This window comes from Neodiprion fabricii, chromosome 5, assembly GCF_021155785.1.
Source record: "Neodiprion fabricii isolate iyNeoFabr1 chromosome 5, iyNeoFabr1.1, whole genome shotgun sequence".
NCBI classification, from domain to species: domain Eukaryota; kingdom Metazoa; phylum Arthropoda; class Insecta; order Hymenoptera; family Diprionidae; genus Neodiprion; species Neodiprion fabricii.
Window position 1 is genome coordinate 4,629,197 of NC_060243.1, and position 21,213 is coordinate 4,650,409.

Below are 21,213 nucleotides of genomic sequence, written 5' to 3' on the forward strand. Positions count from 1 at the left end.
GATGAAGTTTGCTGTTGTAGAAACCGCAACGATATTTCGGACTATAACAGGAATAGCTTATTTTCTCAAAGGTTTGTTGTAAATAATAATTGAAGAAAACTTCAGCTTTGCATTTAAATCACTTTTATTCAAAAATTTTAATGCTGTAGTGAAGTTTATTTAATTGTTATTTACAGTAAAGGTTTTAGGAAATGGGTAATTTTTATTTTATTGAAGAATTGAAATATCGTTCTGATTTATTGAAGGCAAACTTTATGAGTAATAAATGAACATTTTTATTATTATACGATGCATCGAAACAAAATCTATTTATTTAAATACAAACTCTAACAGAAAAATATATATATATATATATATATATATATATATATATTGTTTTTTGTTGACCTGTGTTATTGGTGAAGTTTTTTCGCATAAGGTGGTATTTTTTCATCGAACTTATCTTGTTCCGTATATTGTTATCAAGATCACATTTTTTGAAAACATCTGTTAAACGAAATTGTCTCCAATAAAGCAGAAACAAAAGTAGAATATCGATAAAATCGTGTGAAATCTAATCGTAAAATCATCAAGTTAGAAACATCAAATATTATTTCTACAAACAACGAATTACATTTTTACTCACTTATAAAACTCTCCAATTCGTTACGATTGTTAAAAATAATTCTTTCCTCTTCTCCGTACACAAACGATCGATAGAAAGTCCGTACGGATCGACTGAATTCATCAAATTTTTGTCTATCAATATTTATCTCTCATTTGCACAGCTCGCAATTATACGCTTTTATCGTAGATCGAGTAGACGTGCGGCTTATCAATCAACGATGAGATGATATATATATATATATATATACATATATACGTATACGCATAGAACTATAATAATCCGTGAGGCGCAAAGTTCGATCCTCTCGACGTCCGTATCTAAATCGAATAAATCAGCCTCTCGATATCTCGGCTCGTCGCGTGGCATAAAAATTTGATATGAATACCCGATCGTCGGGGTTTCCTGATTATTTCGGCACGACATTTTTCCGCCGCGAGCCCCGCGGCCGGTCTTATAACGAGAGAATGGCGGTTGCACGCTGATATAATAACGCGGGTGACAGCTCGGCGAGACTGAAGAGGAGGGACGTCGCCGGCTTGACGGGCTCCACTTCGCCTCGCGTGATTTACGCGGACTAGTCAAGCGCTCTTGTACATACACTATATGCCTGAGCCCTGTTTTATGGACGAGATTTCGAGTCGCCGCATGCGTGATGATGATGATGATGATGATGATGACGATATCCCGAAACCCGCAACGAAGAACGCGGCGAAGGTACGTGACTGGATCTACGTCTCGAGAGGAGATTCCGACCCCCTTTTGCGAAAGTCAAGGGCTCGTCGTAAAGATGTGCGCCCAATTTGCGCAACCCTTCCGGGTCGCGCGTCTCGGTGAAGTTGAGAGAAAAAAAAAAAAAAAAAAAAAAAACAACAAGAGACGGAGAGGAGGAAGATGGCGAAAAGAGAGAGCAGAGATGTCTTTTTCGATATTATTATACGCGCGGAGTTTAACCCTTTGCTGCGATGTAATGTGGATTGTTATCGTTAGAAACAAATTTATTGAAAAAAATCGTGAAAATTGAAGGAACGATTCATTTCCGAGAATGTTACCCCTCTACGTGTATTACATGTTTCACATAAATTATAAGTTTTTGGGCTCGATGATTTACGAATCTGAAATCAGAATTTGAAACTTCAATGTGTCGAATCCAATCAGCAACCCTGAAAATCCTTGCATAGAGTTTTTTGATCGTATTCATTGTTGCGTACATATAATACTTAGGCATACGAAACGACGGGCGAAACTCAACCAGTCCAACGGCAAGAATTTATTTCGAACCGTGCTTTTTGTCACCCGTCCGTCCTTCCGGGAAATTGTCAGAAGTTTTTACCTTGATCCATGGTTTTTATTCTTTTTTTTTTCACTACCATTCTCACTTTTCTCTTCATTTTCTTCGTGGTCTTCTTTTTTTTTTTTTTTTTTTGTTTTCGTCACTTCTCTCCGTTAGAATACGAAGAATTTTTCTCTCCTCGTAAGTCAATCCCATCGTTCTACAGAGTATCCGGACGGGTATTATTCGATAATTACAACCCGTGGCAGACACTCGGGGATAATTTAGAATACCTGCGGTAATCGTATCGGGAAACTCGAGTTCCCGAGGCCTCGAAATCTAGGAGAGAAGCTCGTAAGTCCGAGTTCCACGAGGCTTCGAAATCAGGGCGAATGGTGGGCGAGAGGGTTGAATCGGGAGGCTGAAACCCCCGGAATTGTTCTCCAACTCCCCCGAAAGCGGTTATCCATATCGGTCGGCGACAGCTGCTGGTTTATGTCGGTAATGCCGGACGCGTGTTTCTCGTCCAGCCAGCAGCACCGAGGCACTCGCTGCTTCGTATAAAAGCACTCGGAGTTCCGTCTTGAATCGCCGAGATAGCCGCGGTTATCGACTCGACCACTGAAGCATCTGGCATCAGCCGGAAAATGATCAGAGAAAAGCACAAGGTATCGATTTAAGGCTTGTTTATCAAAGACTCGGGCTGCTTTTTATCATTCCTTATCAAGCCGAGGCTTGTTTTGCACGAAAATCCTCCCTCGGATCATCTTTATTACCGTGGTCTGTACTTCGGTTTCCACGTTTAAAAGAAATATGGCGACCACTTTATCGCCTTGTTTGTTTTACCGATGTAGATGAGTTTAATGACGATAATCTGTTCCGTCTCGCATATCGTTTATTCGTTTTTAATCTATTGGTTGTACGAAGAGTTACGTTTAAATTTATTGCATCTATTATAGATTACACCAAACGCCTTGCCAAGTTTTGCTGTAGCGCGCCATAAGATATCAATCGCTGGCTCATTTATTATTATGTAAACGTTGTTTCATGTATATGTATATATATTATTGCCTTTCACAGCTAACAAATTAAACGCATCGTTCCTTTCATGTGTGAAAACACCGGGCAATCAATTATTGTGAGTTTCAAATCCAATATGTTTGTTTTCAGTCTGAGGACCCCGAGGCCACGTGGACTCGAGGTTGGAGGAGTTCGGGTCGCTTTGGGTCAGGCGCTCGATCTCTGGGCTGTAAACTCAAAGCTCACATTCAAGGAAGTCAACAGCGACTACGCCGACATTTTGGTTTACTTTGAACGGTGAGTGTTACTCTCTCTCGTTCGAATTATTGTACATGTATGGATATTGTGCGTGTCGATTCGGTTCGTTGAAAGTTGGGTCCGACGCTATTTGACTTTGGGTTGATTTATAGGGGCGAAAGTGGCTTTTGGAAACAACGAATGTTGGTCATGGGTTTGACATACGCGACTGAAAGTGAAAAGCTTATGTTTGAGAAATTTATACCTCGAACACCATTCGTTCGGTTCGAGGGGGGTTTTAATTCATCCAAAAGTACATGCGGAATTCCATGCGAATTCAACCAACGTCTGATCGTCGCCATTTTTGATTTTGTTGAAAATTTTTTCTGCCATTGGCTCAACTCTGAATCAGTACTCGGAATATTTTCAGTTTTATCATTCTCTTGTTGATTATTCGTGAATATTGAGAGTGATCTAGAACAAAATCAGAAATTGCGAGATTCAGGCGTTGGTCGTCTTCGCATGGAATTTCCCACACAAATCGAGCTTCGCTTGCATATAATTGTTGATAAAAATCAATCGACGGTAAGCATTCTTGTTGAAAATAACGTCAATGATTTCCACTCGGTGACATGTTTCACGATATATGAAAAACGACTCTAAACCAATTCGTTTCAAATTTTCGTAAAGTATTCTCTTAAACAGTTTACATCCTGTTTGCTGAAAGCTGACTTTTTTTTTTTGTCGACACATATTATTTCGTCAAACGTCAACGACGTCAAGAAGAGAACAAAAAAAAAGGAAAAATCGCAAATTACCGGCGAAAGATGAAACTCGAACTTCAAACATCGTACGACTTTAATTCCTGCCTGAATTTCAACTTCGCCGACGAAACCGCAACTCGGTTTATTTATATTTACGAGTCGAGGATCGGAGAGACGGGAACGCAGTGTCATTTGGTTATTGGAAGGCGGAGGATTTTATCTTGCAAGCGTGTCCCACGTTTCTCGGCAGCAGTTTCCGGTGCTGGTACTACCGCCAGTGCAGCATCGGCGACAGGTAAAGCTCTGAACTCCAAAGTACCTTCGACGAGAAGCAGGAGCGGCTCTCGTCTCGTACGCGTGCAATGCACTTGAATGTGCAACGCGGGTATTCGCCCGAACGAATTGCTCCAAATGCTCGCTGACTGGAAATTACCTACGTTTCTACCGAACGATCCTTGTTTCGTTCAGGCAGCTTTGCCTCCGCATCGGAACCTCCGTTGCCTATCAGCGATCTTGGCATCCTCAAAAGGGGGCTGAAACCTTACCACCGATAAAATTATTCCACCGCTTGGTACAACGGAGCATTACGACTAGATTTATATAAGTCGTTAGCGCGGTCGAGAGACGGATGTTTTCGCCTCGTCGCCATGTTGCCAATTTCTACGATTTTATTATACATTTATCGCCGGTGGATCATTATTCATTTGAACGCGACGTTTGCCTTGAGGTTTCAACTCCTTGGGGTTATTTTATCCTCAACGTGTAGAGAATAAACTGTTACAAATTCACGAGGAATATTTCGATTCTATATATATATATATATACATATGTGACAACCGTTTAAAAATTACAGCAAAATTTTCTACGTTCATTTTACCGTGAAATTTTCTTACCGCAGGCATTATATGTATAATAACGAGAATTTCCGGAGACAAGTGGGTCGTCTCTTCTCTTTCGAATGGGGTAGTTTTTTTCTATCCGCGAAAAACTCATCTGACACGAGTTTTCTGCGGTGTGAGGAAAAAAAGAAAAATTTACAAACAGTCGGGAAATTGTTCGTGAAGTTTGTCTTGCTTTTTTTTTTATGTACTTTATTCACACGAAATCGAACTAACGAGAATGAAAATTCCGAACAAACGTCGGTTAAATACTCTGGAAGTTTTAATCCTCTCGGGTTAAAATTAGGGGTGAAGGCAATGGTTGGAAATTTTTTTCTTTTTTTTTTTTTTCTTTTTTTTTTTCAAACCATAACATTCTCGCAGAAACGCCTAAATTGCAGAAATCGGAAGAGTTACCGCCGCGAATATATTCTCGCGTATCAAACACTCGCCGACCTCGGTGGTTCGGCTCTGTGCTAATGACCAGCCCTCAGGTACCAATTATTCATTAATCAAGCCCCGAAAACAAAAGAGGAAAATTAAGTACCGGATTTCCACCGCTAATGGTTCCGCCTGGTCCGACGAAGGTGGTGTAGCTCTATAATTTATACCGAACTTTCAAAAAGGAAGGAAGGAAGGAAGGACGGGCGGGTGGGTGGGGGAGGGGGTGGAGGACCGACCGAGGCAGCCAAGGACAAGAGTGTAAAATGAATTAAAATTGGATGTAAAATCGGGAGAGGAAAATTTGTGAAATTGTTTCGCTTATGAAATTTATTATAAAATATAATAATTCGTTATCGTACCTTTGGAAATATTCTGCTCGAGGTATGCTGGTGTGTAATTAGAGCATTTGATTTTTTTTTTTTTCTGCCACCAGAAAGTTTGAACGACGGCGTGAACTTTTCCGCATAGCCTGTGATTTGTCATTTTATACGTCCGAAAAATTTTATACATCTGCGGATCGGTGTACCTGGACATAAAAATATTAAACCTGTAACCGGAGAACGGATCGCACGCTTTTCATCATTTTCAAAATCGAGGATTGCGTTCAGACTGTTAACGGATTCTTGACGGAAAAGAGAGAAAGCTTCGAGTCGCGGTATAAAACATCGCGTGCGATATTCTGTATTATACGGGGGTTTGAAATTTTTCTTTAGAAAAATGATGGTATAAAAGATCGGTGGGAACGATCAGATGGAAAAAGGAATGGAAATGGAAATGAGAACGATTCCCGCCGTCGGAGAGGGAGGGGGGGGGGTGGGGGCGGGGAGGGGGGGGAGGTGAACAAATTTAGTTACAGAAAGGGCGGAGGGAACGAACGACGAAGTGACGCGAAGAGAGCGCCGGGCGAAACAAGAGACGCGAATGGAACACCAGAAATTCACTTTGTGCCAGTGGAGTTTTTTTTTTTTACCTTTGTACAAAGATGAAGGAGATCTAGACGTCTCAACAATCGAGGCAAAAAGTTGAAACTTATTTTATTCAACGACGGAGACGAGTCGCTACTATTTTTTTTTTATTTTTTAAATTATTATCACAAAAAAGAGAATCATTCAAAGTAGCGTCGGAGGTACAAATTCGACTATGACGAATTCACTTTTCCAATGTCTCTTCATCTCTCTTCAATCCTTAATTTTTTTCTTCTACCCCGTTTCATGCCTCTCACCTCCTTCAAGTTACTGGGGAGATATATCGTTCTGCTGCCAGAAGGGATGATTGGGTGGGGAGAAATTGGGACGTCACGTAGGTAGTTGCCAGTTGTTGGCTGTCAGTGCCCGTCTTATCCTCGACGCGACGTCTCTACTTTTTCAACTTAGTCAGTGTCGTTATAAGGCAGTCGCCGTCTCAACTTCCGACACCGATAAGGTGTATCAAAATTCTCTTGTTTCTACCGAGAGCAACCCTACGATGGTGCTCGCGTTTCATTCAAGACTCCCTCCGACCCTCTTTTCGACAAAAAAAAGTTTGAACAAAGGCGAAATCGACGCGAGACAAGCATGCCGTTCCTTCGAGTCATGGATCGGTGATAAGAGGCAAAAATTGGTGTGTTAAAACAGAGCGAAATCGTATAGTTCGAACAATCTTTGCTGTCAATTTGGACATTCAACGTCGGACACTGTTACCAGTGACACAAAATTACCGTCCATGGTATTTCAGACCGTGTTTCACTTACCGTGTAATCTATTGAAAACGCTTCAATGGCGGATGTTTTCCTGTTCCATCCTATATTACTCAGAAGGAAGGTATCCCAGTTTGATCTCATCGATTTGATTGCTTTTGTAACATGTTACAGTAGACTAAAAACTAAGCGACGCGTATTTCTTTTTATCCGCCATTAAATGATTTAACGGGGGTGAAACTGCCAAATCGCTTCTTGACACGCCTTACTTTCTAGGGTGGTTTCATCCCCCTTAAAATGTTTAATGGCGGATGGAAAGAGTTACGTTTCGCTTAGTTTTTAATCTACCAAAACATATTACAAAAGAAATGGAATCGGAGAGATCGACCTGGAATACCTTCCTTGTCGGTATCCACGATTGCTTTTCATAGGTTTAATACAAGTTTTCCAGACGGAATTACGAATCCCGTCGTATATATTATATTATGTTATAACTGGCAAACGGCAGGGTTGAAGTAATTAGCGATTGAAGCTCGTGGTCGTCGTTGCATTTTCCATTTGAACAAATTCTGAGTACCCGTCCAAAGTTCCAAGAGTTATCGGTAAGGAATTGGAACGGCTTCTCTTCGGTGTTTTCCCGGGTAAGCCGAGTCTTTCCAACCTCTCGACTCGCGTCCGTCGCAGCATTCAATTACAACCTCGTAGAATAAACAATACACTATGTATAGATGATCCGGTTGGAAAAAATTTCCAGTGAGACAACGCAACGTCGTGTTCGCGGAAGTAAAGTTTTCACCACGAGTTCGGATCTCTCGGTGGCTTCCATGCGGGATGACGATATGTCGTAGCCCGGAAGTTAGTCGCGGCTCCGAAACCGCCTAGACGAAAGGTCAGAGGCTTTTGGTTCGAGCAAATAACCATGATGCATGGTGTAACTTGCGTGATAAACTCTCTCTCTCGCTCCCTCGGGAGATTCCATTCCCTTTTGGGAAAGCCAGGAACGCGTTTCTCTCCCGAGCCCTAACTGGCTGTCAAGGACTTTTTGGAACATGGCAGAGTTGGGGTGTTTATGTCCCGACGCGATCAAAGGCGTAGGCATCGCTTCCAGCTTCCTGATTTTACTCCGAACGAGGTGAGCAAAACTCGAGCTCATTTTACCGCTCATAGCTTCACGGTATTTCCCTCGAGCTTTTACGGTATTTCGAACAAGTGGATATCGACACGTGTGTCTCCAGTGCGTCTCACCTGCTTCAGACGAACCCTGTTTGAACGGTAGAAACGAATAACAATGGACATGCGCGGCTTGGGAATGCGGAGCAGGTGTAAACCGACCCTGAAACCTCTTCAAATTTGGCGAACTTCGAACACCGAATACCCTTTAATCTAAGTTTGTTCCATTTCTGCGCGTAATTTGGGATCTCAATTTAGTGTCAGTGTCCAGACGAAAAATCTACTCTTCACAAATGGATTGTACGAGTAAACGGTGTACGAGATTAGGAGGACCTCTAAGTCAACATGGTGGTCTATTTGTCGAGAAAAGTCAATTTCCGCGCCCACGTTCGATCTCAATTTCGAATAAACCAATAGTTAGACGCTCAATTGAAAGGCGATGACTATACCCAACGATTGGAAGACAGGCGTAACCTCTGCCATTCTTGAATCCTTCCTTCCTTCCTTCCTTCCTTCCGTCGATAAAACCACCTCGTTCCAAATGATCGCCGCTTTCCAGCACACCACATTCTTGATTTCTCGTCGTTGGTGTGCATTGTCGTGCTGTCCATTCGCTAGTTAACCATCACGACGTGTTCATCGATTGAACGTCGTCACAATACAGCGAAGAAGCGATTCAACCATAGAAGGAAAAACCTTCCTCTCGATTTAGTAGTTTTTATAGGATATAATCAAAAGTTTCGAGATTCCGAAGTTCCCCTTCACGCGAAATATCTACTTAGATTCCAGGACATGGTGAGCTCTGCAAAGCTCGGCGTCTCGCATGAAACCGGCACGATAGCTGCCTGGGTTTTATATTTCGCGCGCGGCTAAAGATGGGGCAGGAAATTGGACGCGGGTGTTAGTTGTACGCGTTCCTTTGAAGAACGTTTTCCAACCGGAGGAGGAATTTGCGCTGAAAGATTACTACTCGCATGTGGAATTTAATTTACTTTCCGTGCAATCGGAGCTCGCGCTGCGCCGAACCCGTAAAGTCTCTTGGCAAGGTTTGGGTAGCGGCGGAAAACGACGATGAAGGGCTGAGGGAAAAAGAGGAATATTATACGTATTGCACAAAAAGTTGAAATCAATCCCAGTTCCGCGGGAATCCTCCTCACAGCGATCGCAAGATCGCATCGGGGAGTCGCAATTCCCGCCCTCCGGATGAGCACCGGAAAATCCACCATTCCGCCAGCATCTTCGATTCGCGGATGATGTATTCAATATCGAATTGATTTCAGGGGGAATCACCACGATGGACACCCCTTCGACGGAAGAGGCCAGGTTCTTGCTCACGCGTTCTTTCCGGGACCCCAACGCGGCGGAGACGCGCATTTCGACGAGGACGAGGCTTGGCTGCTCGAAGACGATCTCGCCGAAGAAGGTGAGTACTTATCTACATTCATCGATCGCTTCTTCCTCCCTTACAGTCACTAATCTCATCATCGTCAGCACTCGAGTATAACGAGACTTGCCATTCGATATTCTTTCACGAGAAAATCACAATATCACACAGGATAGGTAGGCATAAGATGCACCATTTGTGGTAAGCTTTACAAGGTCCCATAGCTGTTGGACAGTTTGAATTTCGATCTCTTCAACAAACTTCTCGGATCGCGACTGAAATCTGCCTCTGAGAAGGTTTCGCCGGTAGGCTTTCAATGTTCCTATACACCTGCTTGATAGACTTTGTCGTTTGAAAATTAGTCTTTTACATACGTACATGGATGATCCAAGTAATAACATGGAATCGTACGCAATGAATTTGGCCACAAATGGTACCAAGATCATCGAAACACGTACAACATTATCTACCCTGTATCAAGCGGTACCGCAATCGGTCCGATTTCAATTTGGCAAATCGTCTGCTTCTTTCCATTCCAATTGATCAATCTTTCGCCAGTAAATAAATCCACAATACGTGCAAGTCTGCGAGAGTATCAATTTATCTCAGTAACGCTGTTGCCTCGTCCTCTGCATCGCTCGTGTTCATTCACTTTACCGGTGGTGAACTTTGGGAATTTAATCGCGTACCATCGGGGTTGGGTGAAGGGGGGGGGGGGGGGGGGGGATTTCCGAGCGGTGAGTTAGGTGGACGGGTATCATATGTAGGTATAGCGAGGCTTGAATATAAGGGGAAACTTTTCACCCTATTGAATTTGTGATTCGGTTTACTTTGGACTTGGACCGTATATCTTCTACTCCTCCAGCAGCACATCCCCCAGCAGGTCGAGCAGGCAAGAGATTCTTACTCGTCGTTGCTCGGCGATTCAATATTCCACTTTAGATATTATTGTTATTCACCATGTGACAGACTATACAATCCGTGCATTATCCTCAGCTCCACGGTGGTATAAATAATTCCATAAAGCAGTAGTGGATTCTGTTTTTTGAAATTAAATAAACTCCCCCTCCCTACATTCATAACCGTTAGAGCACCGCTCGGTCTCTCTCATCACCGTGTATGGAAAGGGTCGGAGTATGTTTAAGTAATCCTTGCAGAGTCGTCAATCCTTGCAGAAGCATTCAGCGGAACGTAGTGACCTGTAACTACAACTTCTTACTTGTAAAATTGACGATGAGGGAGGGTGAAACCTTCTTGTCGTTAACGCCTATCGTCACGCAACGAGTCTTACCAAGGCTAACGTATCGATCCTGGGATTCGAAATTGAAAACCTATTCGGTGTGTTCCGCTTCATATTGCCTACGTTTATAACAGGGCGAGGCAGTCGCGAACTTTGCCCCCGTTTCAAACAAGTTTATTGTGTTACGGTGGCTTGAAAATCTCACCCTAATTGCCACCCGGTTCTCACCGTCACGCTACTACTCGGCTTGGATTATATCAGTTGCGCCTTTCCGTTTGTACCCTATTCTAGTTAGGCGAGTTGAGAAGGTGTGTAGGTCTAGCTGCGCGGTTAGTTTGCTAAACGATACGAAAGGTGTAATGGGTGGTGCTCTGTGCAGATATACGCACGCGTCACAAACATTGTCGGATGTATTATATACTTGCGTACATGTGTATATGTATATCTAGAGCAACCGTACACACCCCGAATAGGTATATAATTTCTCGACGCCTAATTCGTTCCTCGGGTAACTTTGACCGAGGTAATTCAATTAGCGAATCCGCGATTCTATCGCAGGACCCGTTAACGCAGATTCTGCTAATTGGTATGCATACTAATAGCCACCTGTTTCTGCGGACCGAGGAGGAAAGTTGGCCGTTTGCCATACGGGAAAATAACTTTTTCTCTCTATATATTCATCTCACTTTTCATCGTCTTTTACGGGACGTGATGTACGCAATGTAATATTAAATTTCAACATTTTATACACGTCTGCAAAGTATCGCGAGGACAAATATTTTCTTCCTTGTTAGGATTGATTGCGTACGGTAAATTGATCTTACAGATATCTGTTTGAATTACATGAAAAACTGGGGTTTTTTTTTCTTCTTCGAAAATCAGTTTTTTGGAAAGATATTTAATATGATTTGGAACAGTATCCAAGAACGTACCGAGTACAATATCAATGCTAAAAGGGAGGAAAAATCTTTGTCCAACGTAACTTGATCGGTGGTAAGAAATTTCAAGTAAATCGGCAAAGCTTGGGATTTTACATTTCGAATATTTTTCACAAGCTATTTAGTGTATCAAGAAAATACTTTTTGACACGGAACGTGTCGCGTAGCCCCACTAACGTTAATTAATAAGACATTATCAACGGGTTCTTCGTCAAGAGTTAACAACTCATTCGGAATCCACTTTCCCGGCGAGACCCTGAGTAGAAAATCACTAGGTAAGCATAACAAGGGGTGCGTAATCTCTCGTCATTTCGGTAATGGTCTTCTTCGAGGTCCATTAGAAGCAAGAGGCGTGCATGGGAAAAGGAAGAGGGTAAAGACAAAGGGAAAAGGATAAGGAAGCGTCTGCTTTTTTGGCCTCGATAACAGTTTATTGTTTAACGAGGAGGAAAACGTGGTCTTTTCGGGCCAAGCGTAAGTTTGCAATACGAGTCGCGGGTGAAATCGAAGACGAATATTGCAAATACGCGAGGCGAAATGCAAGCCAAGCGCAAAATTGAGGACAGGCTCGCGTAATGTCAAATTCCTGTGCGACAGCGCATGCGCGCAGTGCGGAAAATACCACTTTCCAACTCCTATGACTTAAAATTGGTCTATTCAGTACGGTTACCTTGTGCACGGAGAAGAGGCATCGAAAAATGCGTAAAACACACTCAGGTTATAAAAAAGTAATTTCTTTCCTTGTTTTTCCTGGCGATTTGAGTGCAGGCGGCACGTAGCCACACCAACAAACCGTGTGCTCCGAGGCATCTGCACCAAAGCCCGTTGTGCGGTACGTGTATTCCATTCTAACTATGCGGAAAGCTCGAGGCTTGCGGACGGTATTTCGTGCCTGCACCTGGGACCGAGTGCCTTGGGATATCTTTGGGGCTGCGGCGTGATAAATTCTGGATTACACTATTACGTCGGTGTCGGTGGACAAAGACGAAACTGCACGGAGACGGGAGTCCCGGTCCCTCATGACCGACGGATCCGCTTTCCAAAATTCGGGACATGCGACGGTGGAAGAGCTCGCCTTTCGAGGCGGAAACATCCTACCGTCGCTGCAAATTTCCCCGTCTGCAAATATTTGTTCACTGAGTTTATTATACCCACCAGAGGAATAAGATGGGGAATAAAATTTGCCGATCATCCTCTCTATTTTTTTTTTAATTATCATTGAAAGAAAATTCTTAATTCTCCTCAATTCTTGGAATGAAAATCTTGCAAAGAAAAGCTCCGCGGTACAGAGAATAAAGGAACAAGGAAAAAAAAAAAAAGAAAAAAAACAACAATTCTACTCTCGTAATACTCGTAATGGCTTACAGTGTGCGTGTGACGCGTAGAGAGGCGGAGAAAATAATAGGTACCTGTTATCCTGCGAAAATTGCTTTCTTTTATCACTCTGAAGAAACTTACTCTCCAACCGTACATCGGATGTAATATAGGACCGAATGAACAACCTGTCCTAGGTGTTAATGAAATACGTCATTATATGTATAATAACTTTGGCAAACTCTCTTCTTTCCCAGCTTCGTTATCGTTTAATCTTGCCGTCGCCTAATACCTACCGTTCTGATTTTAAATCAGCCGGTCCTTCGGTCGTGGGTACGCTAATTTATTCAGTACTGTAATTAATTTTTATTCCAATTCCCCGGTGGTGATAAAATAAAAAGTAAAAAATTAAACGGCTGCTGCTTATGCCTTTTTCTTTTCCTTTTCCGTTTTTTCTCTCTTTTTTTTTTTCTCTTCTTTCATGCGATGTAGAAACTTTATCCGGGCTTAATCTGGAATATTTTTTACCGGATAAAATATCAGCCTCAAAGCCGTTTTCTTTTCTTTTTAGTTTCATTTTTTTTACCGTAAGCTCGTTAAAACGGCATAAAGAATGATTGGACAAATTCCTCGTATCGTAAAACGTCGAACCTGTAATTTTCTTTTCCACTTTTTTTGCAGATCGTTTTTTTTTTATTTCAGTTTCAAAGGAGACGGACATATAGCGCATATTTTTTACGCAGCACGCTATCCGAAGAAGAAATTGTATGAAAGAAAGAAAAAAAAGCAATTATTTCTATACAAGAAATGCATCCCTTTGAATCTTTGATTTTACTATCGGTGTATCGATATTTGGAAAAAGAAAACAAAACAAAAAAAAAAAAAAATCGTCATTTTACGCTGATTGTATTATTCATTTCTGTATACGTATCATCGCATATTTTATACATACTCGCTCGCAAACTTTTAACGCAGTGAATTTATTTTAAAATGGCCAACGAAATATCGTGAATCTTTCATGCCGGCGAGTTTTCGAACTTTTCGCGATGGGGTTTGTTTGCTGTTGGATAATTTGCTTTCCGACGGAAGGTATACAATAAGTCGTGGCCCGGGTATCGAGAATGCTGGTAATGAATCTGGCAGAGAAGCGGTGGCAGGACCGGAGTATCCATGACCCGGTTGGCGCACCGTCAAAGAGAAATAATACCGGAAATTGAAGTTTTCGAGCCCAATAACGGGGCCCCCGGCCTCTTTTTATTCGCAATTTTGTTTGACCATGGTCCAAATGCGAGTCAGCGCGTTTCAGTTGCAGATTCTGGTAATGTTTCTTTGTTGTTTGCGGTTTTTTTTTTTGTTTTTTTTCCCATAACTCCAAAATTACAGAGCCGACTATGCTTGAGCATAAAATAAAAAAAGAGAAGAAAAACACGCGTGTATGCGCATTAACCTAATTTGAAACAGTTTAGAGTGTGTGTGTGTGTGTGTGTATGTGTATATATATATATATATCGATACCCTTAACGCCTTCGGCTTTGAAGGTCCATAGGGAGAAAGTAATCGATGGCACGCGACGGTTACGGTGGCTTGGCAAGGCTGGGGCCAGCTGGTCAAAAAAGAGGAATAGTGGAGGGTTTTTTTTTTCCAACGTCGACGTCAAACTCGCGAGGAGAAACGACGAGGTCGAATACGTAGCCGCGGGAATCGGGGGGGGGGGGGGGGGGGGGGGGGGGGGGGGGATATTTTCGCACACCCACTGCATTTTTATATACATATATATATCTATATGTATGTTGGTATGGGAGGTAATAAAACGGCATTCCCGAGGAGGGAAGGACGAGGGAACGTCGTGACGTCAAACACGCTCTCCGTCACAACGGAGCCAAGTTTTACGCATCCGACAACAACTCTGCGTAGGGATCTGAGGACGTCGGAGAGGTGGCGTCGTTCTCGTCTTGCGATATCGATTGCCCTTATGATCCTCCTTTTTTTTTATTTCACTCCCGACCGCGATTGACCCTTCGAACTGCTCCGGGGGAACGCCTCATTCCGATTTTAAATCACCTTATTTTTTTTCATCCTCCATACAGTTCTCGTCGCCAGACTTCTCGGAGTTAAACTCAATCCAACCAATCGGACATGAATTAAAAAGAAGTCAATCGTTTTGAGAGACTTACCAATCTCTTTATAAGGGGGGAGGGGGGGGCTGACTTTGTATTGATTCAAAGTCTGCAACTCGTCTGAAAGTATTGAAAGAGAATAAACGAAACGAGTTTTGAATTATGGTTAAACAGTCATATCGATATCACTTTTAATGTTCTTCTTTTATAAGATGTCTACATCAATATTATTTTTCATGTATCGAAAAAATTTTTTTTTTTTAAACTTCCCCCTTCCAAAGTTTACCTCATAACTGCCATATATTTATTGTAATATCCATTGAAATGAGAACTGGAAACTTTGGCGGTAAATTTACAGCCGGAACTGTGTGAGCTTTAGGTCATGCGAATGGGGAACGATTACTGTTTTTTTCTTTTTTTGTTTCACAAACGCGAGTAACTCCATTCCAAAACCCCCAAGAAGTTCTTGGGTCGGGATTCATTGTCGAATTTTCACGAAGGGCGAGGACGGGGACCGCACGAAATATTGCCGGGTGGTCAATTTTCGAATTAAAAATAAGTGTTCGCTCGACGAAGAGTCGCATTTAATTTTTTTTTTTTTTTCACACTTACAACGATATTTCAACCCAGATTTTTTTTTGTTTTACTGAAATTTCGATTCATCGAGGTGCCCAAATCGAAGAATAAACGAAATAATTTTAATACCGAACAACGATCAACTATTCCGACAATTTGCGGACCTTCGGAGCATCAAGTTACGGTAGCTAATGTGGCAAAATAAAAAAAGAAAAACTAAACGATCCGAGTTTTACGCGGTTAAAAAAAACGGACATCGTTATAGGTACACGTGTGTATAATACGTTTATGTGTAGGGCGTCACTGGTAACGTAATTTCTAAATTAACTCCCACGGCGAGTTTTGAATCGCGGCCAACAAACTCTTGTCCGACACCAACCGCTGACCATGGCTATTCCCGATTAAACACTCGCCGCGATTCGGTGGACGCTTCTCATCGCCGTTACGTTACGGAAAAGTTTCCTTCCTCTCCGAAAGGGTTGGTCATCGGTCGGTTAACCGTGCGACCGAGTTCCATCGCGTTATTGACACGTATCTTTAAAAAACAGTTTCTTCGCGGATGTGACGTGTAACAATCATCGTGATCGTGACTCGGTGAAAGGGAAGAAAACGCGACAACGTCAAAAGATCGATACGAAGCAGCGTTATTTGCTGCGGTATTGAACGAAGCTCCACGCTGTTCACCAGTAACGAAAAACGGTTCAATTAACCACCTCGCGAGAGTAATTTTGTATCGATTCCAACAGCACCGAGTCTCCCAGAGAATGGCGGAGTCGATGTGTGCAGGAATTCTCGCTGATGGGTGAAAAAAGGAAATTCTCTACCCCGCGCAGAGGGGGAAGAAGTTGAATCGCTTGGTTTGAACAATTGAGAAACTTTCTCTCTCACTCTCACTCTCTCTCTCTCTCTCTCTTCAGTCTTCCACGCATTTGCCACGAGGAACGGAATTGTGATTACGGTGATACGGCTGAGCGCTTAAAGTGGTAAATGCCATTCTAGATCAAGTTTCACGCGGAGTTTCCGCCGCTGCACCTTGAACAATCGTTCAACGACTACCGTTGAGACTGCAGACAAGGATTCGCCTCAAATGAACTCGGATCTTTTGCTCTGAATAACCCATTTCCAACATCCCTTACCCCTCAAGTGTCTCGAGCAGGTACGCTCTAACGATTGTACAGAAACAAACTGTACCAGCTATACAACCCTCGGCGCGTTTATACTACACCCCGTAAGATTCACGATGCACCTAATTACCTCCCTGCTATGGCTCCTGGGCTCGGCGTACCTCGCTTTCGGTGGGTATATACACGTACCTATACACCTTGGTACATAGCTACTCACTCTCTTTCACGTTCCCGGTAAATTAACCGTCCCAGAGACGGTTCTCTTTCCTGATGCCTTCCTACAAGCAATTCGGAAAGGGTTGCGGTGCGGTTGATAATTGTAAAATGACGAGACCTCGAGACCGTCATTCGTGCGTACGTGAACTTTGGACAAATCGTCGTTCTCAATTCAGTCGGAATCGTTGGAAAACTTTCACCGTTTTGCCGCTTCCGCAAACCCTGGTTGGCCTGACAATTAGAGGAATTTCATTTGTTACAGTAACTAAAACAGGTATCGTAAAAAAAACTGTTTCAATATCGTTGGGATTACGATAAACGAGGTACGCGTAACCATTTTGCGCTATCGTCGATCCTTTTTTGGTTATTGCAACGCTGAATCAGTTTCCGAGGTTTACTCTACTTTTTTAGTTTTAACAAGGCTTTAACGTCAATTTATTCTTGCAAGAAAATATAGCAACAGTGATCGTAATGAGAAAGAATAACAACGGATACTAGACTTTCCGGTAACGGCTAGAAGACTAATTTTCATTTTCTACCTAGAAGTATATTTTTCGATTGTGGTAAAAGATGAAAATAGTCAAGGACCGAGCGGTAACCGGAACTAACAAATTTCTCTCAGTGTGGCGTTATCCACACGACTGAGAGCCAAACGACGAAGTTCGCCTTGTCAGTATCGCTAATTTGAAATTGGAAGGAGACGCGAGGTCGTGTTTCACGGTGTTTCCGACGTCATTTCACAGGTAGGAATTACACGAGCCTCGGCGCTACGAGGGGATGACGTAGGCGATATCTGGCTTCGGTATCAACCGCCGGATGGTTTCAGGAGAAGTTGGGTTCATATTTATGCTAATAGAAAACTGGCACGCTGCTTCCAGGGGAGCTTGGGGGGCGGGAAAGCCAGGCCGCGGAATTCCGAAGGAGAATTATTAACGACGCCAATCGGCATCGGGACTCGTCCGCTCGTCTCGTCTTCTCCCGAAACGACGCCTTCGTGGCCACCCCTAATTTAGGGTGGCTAGCCTCCGCTGTCGTCCACCGTTGATCCTGCCTAATTCCGATCCTCGCCGAGCCGATCGAAATGTGTTATTACCGCTAAGCGTGGCGCTCGAGGGGCGTCCCCGGCTTTACGTGACCCGTGAATAATGCATACCTGCCTGCCGCGGTACACCGAGGCATCATCGACCCGGGGCAATTCCTCGGCTGCAGGAACGGCCAATCGCGATCCTAGACCCTGGATGAAGGCAAACGTCATTCTGCCATCGTAAATATTACACTTGTGTATTCGAAGTGCCATATTACGGACGTATAAACACATCCCGGTCGGAGCCGAGCTTCGTAAACGAGACTCGAACCGGAGAGGAGCTTTTCTCATCCTACCGCTCGGGTATTACGGTAAGGGTGTACGATGTGGATGGGTATTCCTTACTTCTTTGTCAAATATAAGACCGTTGAAGAATGATAGTTTCCCCAGACTATTTGAATGTAATATTCCACCGGCCTGGGATAAGGGTACGTTGTTCGAGAGGCTTTGGGAATATAGTATTTGACATTTTTTTTTTGTTTCAAACTTTAACCGTAAAGTATTTTTCAAAATGACTGAAAAACGATGCTGTACAAATCTTACCTCTTCATATTAATATTTAGAGGTGCATCGTAGCGATTCTTTACTTCCCATTTAAATAACATGAGAAGTTTTTTGTTTTAGTTTGGAATTTTATAACTCGTTAACGCATTAGTGGACCGACAAGACCGGAACGTGTTATTTTCTTAGGGAATGGAACGCTCCGCAGAAACGGTCTGATATCATCTTACGATAAATCTAATAAACGAAATTTTGGAAAAATCTCCAGGACATTTCAAAATCGTTCGTAAAGTGTTTCTTCGCTCAATTAAAAGCACTTTGAGTTAATATTTTCATTTCAAAGTGAAAGGGGGTTAATTGTCCGTATTATTCCTGCCGCGGTTTCAGAATTCACATAAATTATTTAGCATTTCCAAACCGTCAGAGACAAAGCGAAATTCGCTCTCCTGCATCTGTATCGTGGAGAATTCGCGTGTCGTCTTCAATTCACCGAGACATCGGCCTAGGTCGAAACGAGGGCGATATTATGGTCTGAAAGCCAGGGAGGTACGTTGGTCTTCTGGGTCATCCAGATAGCCTAGAATACGAAAATATCTCTTCGAGCGCGGGGTATATCCACAACCGCGTTTTCAGAGGATATAATAAAAATGTCGAGGTTATACACGGGGCGAGCGGCGGCGAGAGCTTGTCGAGAAATTGGTTTTACACGGGGTTTTTCTCCCCCCCCCCCCGCCCCCACCCTCCTCCCCCCTCCCTTATTTTTTCTTTTTTTTTTTCTCTCTTTTGCTTTGTCACCTCTATTTACACCCCTTATCAAACGTCGAAGAGAGCGTTTTTCAATGCGGAAAGCAGCCTGCGTAAGCTCACAAGTCAGGCGCACCCTTCTTGACGCACCCACTTACCAACCACCACTGTGTATACACGCATAAAAGGTGGGTGAACCCCTCCGAGAATACGAGAGGTGGAAAAAAAAGAGAAAGGGAGAGAAAAAAAAAAAAACGAAAACGAAACGAAGAAAAACCAACCGAGAGAGATTCGGAGTTGTAAAAATAAATTTGCACGCAAGTAATAGGTTCTCTTTGAGAAGATAAACGTATTTGAACAGTGTTCTTTGAAATGCACTTGATCTCTGCTCCGCTCATCCTTGAACCTCTGGGTTTTTAACAGGACTATTGGCGGGGGGGTCGATAAGCAACACGTCCTAAGTGTGTCGGATTCGTGGTTAATGGGACAACAGAGATTAGCCATGGGGTCCGTTTCAACAGCGTTGCAGAATGAACAGCTCGAAAGATTGATTACACGTGGAACACCTTGACTCGGGGCCCTGCTTCTTCCTTGCGAAAACACTTTCACATTTTCATTGTCAATTCGGTTTGGAAATGCACGTCAATGCAAAATGTGCCCCATGACGTACGTACGTATCTACCGAACTCGGTTCACTTTCTTTCGATGTTTATATCGCGCGAGAGTCGTGAATACGTGGAAACGATTCCACGCGCAGCTTGTAAGTACGATGCCAAAACGTTCCAATGCGCGAGTCGTCCGCTGTATCCAGGATCAAGAATCGCATTGAAATCCATCGAGTCCTGCAACTTTGTCCAAGTTAATCTGGCTGAGTGCAAGCTCGGCTTGACGCGATGCTTGGAAGGTATTTACTCCGCGCTTGCATAGCCTTCGTTATAGGTATATCGGTGAAGCGCGTTTCGCCTGTAAGCTCGACTTTTGTTGCATCATCGATACACTATCCCGGATTCTTGAGGGTTGATTAGGCGAGTTAAAGTGGATGGATAACTTCCACCTCGGTAGGTCTCGGCTCAATTTGAATTGCAAATTGCAGGTAGTTTGATCGCAATTAGCAAGCTCTATTCCCGCATCCCAGCCCCGGGTTGGTAAGGCGACGTATCACCGTGAAAACTACTTTTCCAAACCCCTCGCTCATCGTTGCGTTGCCTACTGTGTTGTTCATTGTGATCTAATGTTGCTCGGCTGCGATTCCCGAGAGGCTCGCGCTGGCCGGGGAACACGAAGGAAATTCTATTCATAACTCCTGGCTGGGTCGGTGCTCGGAATCCTTTCTTGGGATCACCTCGGCACGACGGTGTATTCGAACGGATTGTTACGGAAGCACGTCCAAAGCACGAACATCGGGCGTTGTTGATGCTGCGGCGAAAGCCCAGTCTCGGAAAACCACAAAGCCACACTCGGATCTCTGCGTTTACACTCGCTTTGTTTGATGTTGCAAGCGGGAGGTTCGGCGCATCGTGATCAGGATCAAAGGATCGCCTACCACCGGGGAGAAAGCGAGGCTCTCGCGACGCGGAGAGAATTGGAAAATCGGACGAAGAGAACCTCGTAAGGATCGATGAGCGGAAAATATCTTGGATGGAAACAGTCCGATCAATCGAAGTTCATTTTCTCATCTCGGTAAGGGTGGAGATCACCCTACGATAAATCAAAGTCACCTTTAATTTTTTACTCGACGAATTTTTCGCTCGGCTAGACGACGATCAGCGGTTCCGTCGATCGGGGTTTCAGGGAGATGTAATATAGGTATAATATAACTTGTATCTCCGGAAGGAAAGATCGTCTCGGTTACCTTCGGGGTGAATTCGGGGGGGGGACTGATCAATATTTAACCCCTGGATATCATCCAT

General features: G+C 43.4%; 1 protein-coding gene across 1 annotated transcript in view; it reads left to right on the forward strand.

The window, feature by feature from the left end:
* LOC124182168 (matrix metalloproteinase-2-like) overlaps positions 1-21,213 on the forward strand; it is a 153,876-nt gene that overhangs the window by 114,145 nt on the left and 18,518 nt on the right. The window contains exons 4-5 of the mRNA XM_046569089.1: positions 3,048-3,194; positions 9,346-9,488. Coding sequence (XP_046425045.1) covers positions 3,048-3,194; positions 9,346-9,488 — 290 coding nt within the window. The remainder of the gene's footprint in view (positions 1-3,047; positions 3,195-9,345; positions 9,489-21,213) is intronic.